This window comes from Pterocles gutturalis, unplaced genomic scaffold, assembly GCF_000699245.1.
Source record: "Pterocles gutturalis isolate BGI_N339 unplaced genomic scaffold, ASM69924v1 scaffold1179, whole genome shotgun sequence".
Taxonomy (NCBI): domain Eukaryota; kingdom Metazoa; phylum Chordata; class Aves; order Pterocliformes; family Pteroclidae; genus Pterocles; species Pterocles gutturalis.
This window is the reverse complement of record NW_010135344.1, coordinates 289-8,846: the sequence shown is the minus strand read 5'-3', so window position 1 is coordinate 8,846 and position 8,558 is coordinate 289. Positions and strand designations below refer to the sequence as shown.

Sequence of the window (8,558 nt, the reverse complement as noted above, 5' to 3'; positions counted from 1 at the left end):
AGAAGAGGCCAGCACCCACCTCATTACAACCTCCTTTCAGGTAGTTGTAGAGAGTGATGAGGTCTCCTCTCAGCCTCCTCTTCTCTAGACTAAACAACCCCAGCTCCCTCAGCCGCTCCTCATAAGACCTGTGCTCCAGACCCTTCACCAGCTTTGTTGCCCTTCTCTAGACCTGCTCCAGCACCTCAATGTCCTTCTTGTGGTGAGGGGCCCAAAACAAACTAATAAGATAATTCTGTAAACATGCATTCCGTGTCTCAACAATAATTTTAAATTCAATATCAATTTAAGTCTATTTGTTATTCTTGACCAATCACTAAAAGAGAAAACTGGCAGTCTTTTTAATAAGGCATCCAAGGAAGTAATCAAACAAAATAAATGCTTTCCTTGGAGGAGATAAATTACATACAAAGTACAAACACAAATACATAGCACATGATCAAAGATATTTTAGGTTTCCTTTTAAAACGTTAACGAATAAAAAAATCACTTCTAAATCAAATTGTGCACAGTATTGTGTTGAAAAAAAAAAACCTCATTTCAGGAGACAAGTTAAAAAAAAAAATTTTGTTAGTCAATATTCTTTCCCCTCTGTAGGTACCTTATAAATCAGCTATAAAGTAGTAACAAATAACCTAAGTAATTTTTTACCCTTCTCAGAACTCCCTACTTAGCTTTATATGTAAGCTAAGAAATAGTGGATGTGTGTTAAGCTTTCAAGCACATAAACTAACCAAATAGAAATTTTGTCCTATTCTATAATACTATAAAACACTTCTATAATACTCAGGTAATTAAATTTAAACACAGATGTGTTTGCAGTGATGAAATATATTTGTATAGCACAGACATTGCAGATTTAAAGTGTCTTTTTGCTCCTCAACTAATGCGCACATTTCAAAGGTCATCCCACCTTTAAAAAGACTTAAGACTTCATGTTTTCCATAAATGTAAAGCATCATACATACATATCCACATTTTTTAAGGCTGAATATATTACAAGAAAAGAATTTTTAAAAAAATTGCTGATTGCATTTTTCATTGGTCTTTATTATATTATTTTGTCTCTGAATTCATCATAAAAATATCTTTCCATTTACTTCTCACTTTACTTTTTTTCTTTACTTACAAGTTCATTGTTTGTATAGCTCTTCTATATACAAGACATTGTATGTAATAAAAATTTCAGGTAGGCCTCAGACCACCATGGAGAATACCAGCACCTACTTTGCATGTACACCAACTTATAAGTGTAGCTACTAAACACATTACCTCATTCTTCTCCTCCTGAAGGCCAAACGTACAGATTTCATATAACACTTTTGGATGAAGAAGAAAATGTACTCCGTGGCAGATTGAAGACACAGGCTTAGCAATATTACGAATACCTAAACAGTCCTTCAGTAAAAATAAGTTGGTTAGTTTTAAAATTCAAGATAGTTCCCACTACTACATCTTATTTTATAGACTGCCTGAAGTTGTCATCCAGTGAAAGGCTTTCTCCATGCAGTCTGGAACACTACAGTTCTGAAAGCTAAACATTACAGCCCTAGAAGAAACACCATCTTTATAGATCACTGACTGAAAATTAGTGTTACAACACAGGACTAAAAAACAAAAAAATAATTTTGTTTTTATTTTAAATAATAGTGAAAAGAAATTAGACAAACTTTACATTGTTCAGTATTACATTAAAATCAGCAAAACCTAAACCAGATTAAAATCTCACAAAAAGATACAAGTGCCATTCAGTGGAGACAGGGTTGTGGGGTTTTTTTGAGAAAGACTAGCTCCAGCATCTTTCTACATTAGTGAATTGTGCTATAAGCACAAGGAGTTTAGTTGATGTCCATTACAGAAAATAAGAATTATGACAAAGCAATATAACAAAATAGAAAAGTGATACTTATTTTGTGAGTCAATATTACTGAATACCTAAAATGCCCTGAAGAATTTGACACTGCCATTCTTAATATAGAGTACAGCCATACTTTTAGGAAGTTCTAATTCCTTATCTTTTCGGCTATCTTTACAAAAAACTAAGGCAGTGACAAAATATCCACATAAAACAAAATCCAAAACAAAACAACCTCCTCCAAAACAACAATTAAGGTTTTCAATGAGTACATAAAAGGACTTGTATGTTCTTAAACACAAACCAAGCTTCTATTTATGGGAAAAAACTGGTATTTTTCTTTTACATTTTTATAAGGTTTAAGCAATTGAAGCGTAATCTAGTTAAAGATATTTATTCGGAAAATGTTAGTACTTATTGATACGTCGTTGCTTTATTCTTCCTTCAGTAAAAATCCGTTCTGCACATGGGTTAGGGCAATCCCCAGTATCAATACAGACTGACGTATGGATTAAGAGCAGCCCTGCGGAGAAGGACTTGGGAATACTGGTGGATGAAAAGTTGGACATGAGACAACAATGTGCACTTGCAGCCCGGAAAGCCAATTTTATCCTGGGCTGCATCAAAAGAAGCCCAGCCAGCAGGTCAAGGGAGGTGATTCTATCACTCCACTCCACTCTCACAAGATCCCACGTGGAGTACTGTGTCCAGCTATAGGGTCACAAGTACAAGAAAGACATGGACCTGTTGGATCAGGTCCAGAAGAGGGCCACAAAAATCATCACAGGGATGAAACACCTCTCCCATGGGGAAAGGCTGAGAGAGTTGGGGTTATTCAGCCTAGAGTACAGAAGGCTCTTATTGCAGCCTTCCAGTACTTAAAGGGGGCTTACAAGAAAGATGAGGACAAACTTTTTAGTAGGGCCTGTTGCAATAGGATAAGAGGTAATGGTTTTAAACTAAAAGAGGGTAGATTCAGACTACATATAAGGAAGAAATTTTTTTATTATAAGCGTGGTGAGACACTCAAGTAGGTTGCCCAGAAAGGTGGTAGATGCCCTATCCCTAGAAACATTCAAGGTTAGGGTGGATGGGGCTCTGAGCAACCTTATCTAGTAAAAGTGGGGGTTGGACCAGATAATCTTTAAAGGTCCCACCCCAAACAGGTCTGTGATTCTATGAACTGCATTTTAGCAGACAAGCAAAACTAAGCACTTGAATTATTTTCAAAAGCAAAATTACATTGAAATATTTCTGTATAACAGCAGCAAAAACCCAAAGTGACCATTATCAAGAATTAATTTAAAAAATAAAATTATCAGTCACTATTTTTCCCCCTCTGGAGACCCTGTCATTCTGAAGTGCATTACCTGAAGTATAATCCAACCAAGTAGATTTAGTACCAAATTGCAAGCCCAGGCCTATACAGATTTCACAGCATATAACATGGTAAAAAGAATTTGCACTAAAAATGCTTTTAATGAGGAAATCATATAATATGCATTATTTATTGCAACACCAAGAGCATTAGCTTAAGCATTAGTTCTAACCTTAACCACTTCCAAACAGCAGTGATAGGCTTCAGTTTTTATATTCAGCAAAGGATGAGACAATAGATGGAGAAGCACCTTCTGACTCTCAGCCTTGAGCAATGAGTTAGCGTCAGCAGACTTCCAACTGAAAATGAAAAATAATTTAACTATTATTTATTTTACTGTTCCAAAAGATGTCTACAAAAATGTTGCTGTTGAATTTCAAGATAACCTCTGAAAGATACTTCCTGACAAGGTACACATCCTGAAAAATTACTTGACAGAAAAAAGTTCAGAGATCACAATGGATTTGCCAAAAATCATAGTATCAATCTTCACATTTGCACATTTATTTATTTATTTATTAATGTATGTAATCAAAGACTATAATAGTTTTTCAAAATTCCCTCATCAAAATTAGAAGCCTGACAAACATTAATTGTCATCTGAAAACATGAAATTCTGATGAGCTTCAATAGGCTCTTTAGATAACTGTATATAAGTACAAAATAAATTCTATGCTTTCAGAATTTTTCTTTGTAGAGGTAAAAATCCATCTATCACAAAGTGAATTGATGTTAGTTAAAAAATTGAAGTGAATTTCCTGTTACCTGAAATAGTAATCAAACAATAATGAATTCTAAAAGCATTAGAACACTGAAAAGTGTTTTGACATTTCATAATTTCAAAACACTAGGGAGCTCTTTGAAAAAAATCCCTAAAGTCAGACTCTGAATCAGTATAAAATTAAGATTTTGTATTTTTAATTAAGTGTTCAATACAGAACTTTTTCAGGCACCACACAGTAACTTAAATTCTCTAATTAGAGACAGGGTAAACCTAAAAAGCAATACAAGCATGCTGTTTCACAAATTAGATGCCATACTGTAATATACAGCATCTACAATAAAATAAGTCTTTTAGGATTTCTGAAAGTAAAATAAAAGTAAGTTACACAAATATACTTGGAACAAATGAATTCAAAAGAAGATTGAAAGACAGGTCAAAATGTCTTAAGACTGTTTCTTCGTAAATCACTTAGTTACTTTATAGACAAAATCATAAAAGCTTACACATAGAAAAGTTTTTTAGCACCTGAAATTCAATTTTCAAGATATTCACTACAGAATGACACAAATTTTCTAGAATTGACCTTTCAATGGTTAAAAGAAAACAATGGTTAAAATACAGGGAATAAACAAGTTGAGCTTCTACTTGAGAAAGTTTATATTTTCTCAAGTAAGAGTTTTAAATATTAATGTACTCACGTATTTGAGCATATACGAATGCATTCCTGAAGCAAGGGGAAGTGCTGATGGTAGGGTAGACTACTCAAGGCCTGATTTGCCAATTCTACTAATTCAGAAAGATTCTTGTCCCCCTGAGAAACAAATTGAAGAGAAAGAATTACTATCAGAATTAGTAATATTAAAAGTATACAATGTTATTGCATAATCTTTCAGAATTTATCATAATTTAATACATGTACTAACTAGGGTTTGGTTCAGCCTTTCACAGAGAAGTTTATAGTTAACCTGATTAACAAATTCAATAGATTTCAAACAAATAGATTTCAGAACTTACTCCTAGGAGCTGAAAACCCTTCATTTGCTGTATCCAAATAAACTTCTATTAAACTCAAAGGGAATAATGCATGTCTAACACTTCACAGCATAAACACTATAACTCTGTTCAAAACAACTTCTAAAATGCCCAAGAACAGATTCATCCTTGAGTACTTTATGCTTTTAATTAAATTATTACTTTTTCAAATCAATATGCATTTTTATGTAAGAAGAGTATAATGAAAGATTTAACTATTAACTATTCACTATTAATACTGAAGAGCAAGTTTGCTTTTTTAAAATTTAAGTATATATGTCTTCATACTTTTCGTTACCAAATAAATTAAACATCATCCATTTAAATTTTATGGAATTAACTTCATTGGAAACAGTATTTTATGAGCAAAGTATTGCTTCTATTAAGTTCAGAACCTGTCTATATAAAGGATAGATTAACTCAGATTTAAGATAGCCCTACATTTATATTGCTGTATTTTATTCATTTATTTTAGTATCAATGGAACAAGTATTTTGCACAATTACTTCTCCATTATCCAAACCGACAAGAATACTCCAGTACTGTGCTAGAATCTCTTAACTAATAAAGCAAAGTATATTAGCTGTCTTCACAGCAAAGGGAAACACACAAATCTCACACAATCTAGAAGTAGCTGTTTATTAGAGCTACTATTGCCACTTCCAGTCTACGAGTGTTTATTTCTTTGGTTTTACTTTGGATTTAAGATTTTTACAAACAACATCAGTCCTATTTATGAAAACAAATATAGAGTAACTACATCTTGCATGGTATGAAACACTCATGGTTTTTGTTCAGCTATGCTAGACTATAATTTTTACCACAGAGAAAGGGAAGTGGAGGAAAAAAATTAGCCTATAGGAAATATCACATATAATAAAATTCCACACCTCCTTATGAACTTCAATCATAAAGCTACAAGTGCATTCAATCGAATATGTAGCTTCTGAAGCTTGTTTATAAATACTGTAGTTCTCAGTACTCATCTGCTCCAGATAGGCTGCAACTGATTCATGAATGCTTGGGTATTCCAAGGAGAAGGATACATCCAGAGAGAGAAGAAATAAAGCCTTAAGCAAACTCTTTTGTACAACTTTACTCGCCTTTGAAAAAGAAAACAACTGTCAGAATAACAGCCTGAAAATACAGCTAAACCAACAACAGCATTTGCAGGCATCAAACAAGTAAAATCACTATAGCTGCCACTTTAAAAATAGAGGGGAAAAAACACATATCAAAGGAGTTCTATCTGAAAAAATATTTTTTAAATTAAAAAGTGAGAGTGCATTACATATGAGTCCTAATGTCAGACCTGCAAGCAGTCACAAAACTTGTGTATGAACCTGACAGAGCACAACCAACCACACACAGCAGGTTCAATTTACTGTCTAGCCACTAGATGGCAGAGAATACACAGACCACAATTATTTCTGTATTTAATGAAAAGCTGTATACATTTCCACACAGTAATATCACACACTAAGAACTGAGATTTCTCGTGTTGGTGGTTTGTTTTCTTTACTGCAAGTGTTCAGTATTCCTCTGACCAAAATTTTTACCTCAATACAGTAACATTTTTCCATCTCCTGTCATACACAGAATTGAAATCTTGTGTTACGTACATAAGAACATAAAGAAAAACTTTAAAAAGTCATTAGATTAGTATGTCTACACTTATTTGCAGGAACAAGAGACTACTTGTATTAATAGTAAAAGACATAATATTTCTGACAAAAAGCCAGTAACTGAAAATCAATCTGCTACTCACATTGAAGAATGTCTAAAAAAGAGTTACACTGCAAGAAAAACTGATCCAATAAAATGTAAACCCATACAGGGTTAAATATCTTCTAATACTTTCCATCGCACAAAAACTTCCAAACATCAGACCCCCTCATCTGAAATAAACAGGGAAAAAAAAGCCCACCACAACTGAAGAGCTACAACAAAACTTCTTTTAAAGACCATTGGATGGAAAGAATAATTAAAACTACTATGATGCATGAAACATAATTGCTTAGTATTTTCCATCAGATTAAGAGTGATGATTTTAAACCTTACGTAAAGTTCTAGTCTTACTGAGCCTTACTTACATGCATACTATAAACAAGCAGAGGGCAGCATAGCTTTGCAAACCATGCATCACACCAGGAAAAAAAAAACATTTTAGGAGGAAAAAGAACATTGCATCTCAAAAACTCACTAAAAAAAAGTATTAAAACTATTTTTTGAAATCTGCATAAGATTCTGCAGAATGCACTGATAACTGTAGAACAGACAAAGTTGCCTTCTGTGATCATACCTCAGCGAACATAGATCAGATTAATTTCCCTGTCCGGTAGCTATTTCCCCATTATTAATCACTGAGGAATGTATCAATTTCCACCCTCTTACAATGCAAAACCAAACCACAATCACTTCAAATTAGTGATGGCATACCTTTTCTACAGGGAGAAGTATTTGCAGCAATCTAACAGTGAAGAGTGAAATGCTAACAAATGCCATTCTGTGATGCACCAACATCACCTCGGGCTGCTCTGCACTTATATTGGTTTTGTGATATAATATAGTTTCTCCAAGTAAACCCAAGGCCAGAAGCAATTTGTCTTTCTGAAAACAAAATAAGAAATACAATCATTAGAAATAATTAAAACATCTTTACAGTGTTTATACAGCACTCATAGAATCATTAACACAATTATACCAAACAATTTAAAAATGCAGAAATGGTAAAAAATACATGGCATTTTGTTTGTCATCTGAACAGAACTGTGCATTAGTTCTAGGCTTCATTCTAACTTCACTTGCAGTTCTGAATACTTTGGTCAGTTGTTATCCATTACAGTTTACTCTCCCCCCTCCCCCTTTTCTTTTTTCCCTTAATTCCTGCTCACTACACTTTTGAGCTTTGGGAATTTTAACTATTTGGAAGTTCACTTTTAATATGGAAATGCTAGGAGCTGGTCTGAACCTGATAATACAGTTTTAGCTTAAAAAAAACCCAAAACCCCAAAAAAAACCACCACAACCCACAATCAAAACTTTGAGAACATTAAAGGTTTTTTATGTCTATTCATTCTCAAAGGAAACACCAGCAATTTCACAGATTATGCAAAATCCTGCTCAAGAATCACCATCATTTGGATAAATCCAGCTCATTGTCAATGGAGAAAACAAAATTAGTTTCTAGAGTTTTGGTCATGTACTTAAGGACACTAGAACAAAGGTAAAATTAATTTCAGTTGCCAGTTTTGGAATGCCAAATAATGATTAAGAAGGCAGTAGCACATGTGAGACTTAGCTTCTTAATTCCAAAAATTGATAATCACTATTAAGCAATTCAGCACTATCTGACTCAACACAGTTGAAGAAAATGACAACAAGCAATTGACTAAAATCAAGTCAGTCTTTTAAAGTAATTATCATCACATGTTATTACACAGTAAAAGGAAAAGGATTCATTTTCATCTTCCGGAGTTCAAAAAGTAAGCTTCTCTCTGCCCTGCTACAGTAGGCAGAGGCAGGAAGAGACTCTGTTCTAAGACTCTGGAGTCTCAGATCAACAGTAC

General features: G+C 33.6%; 1 protein-coding gene across 1 annotated transcript in view; it reads right to left on the bottom strand.

The window, feature by feature from the left end:
- Positions 1-8,253, bottom strand: part of RTTN (rotatin) — a gene marked incomplete at both ends in the record, with an annotated part of 56,952 nt that extends 48,699 nt beyond the window's left edge. The window contains 6 exons of the mRNA XM_010081831.1: positions 1,273-1,398; positions 3,406-3,532; positions 4,656-4,768; positions 5,880-6,092; positions 7,429-7,599; positions 8,236-8,253. Of these exons, the coding sequence (XP_010080133.1) occupies positions 1,273-1,398; positions 3,406-3,532; positions 4,656-4,768; positions 5,880-6,092; positions 7,429-7,599; positions 8,236-8,253 (768 nt within the window). The remainder of the gene's footprint in view (positions 1-1,272; positions 1,399-3,405; positions 3,533-4,655; positions 4,769-5,879; positions 6,093-7,428; positions 7,600-8,235) is intronic.
- Positions 8,254-8,558: the final 305 nt, after the last annotated feature.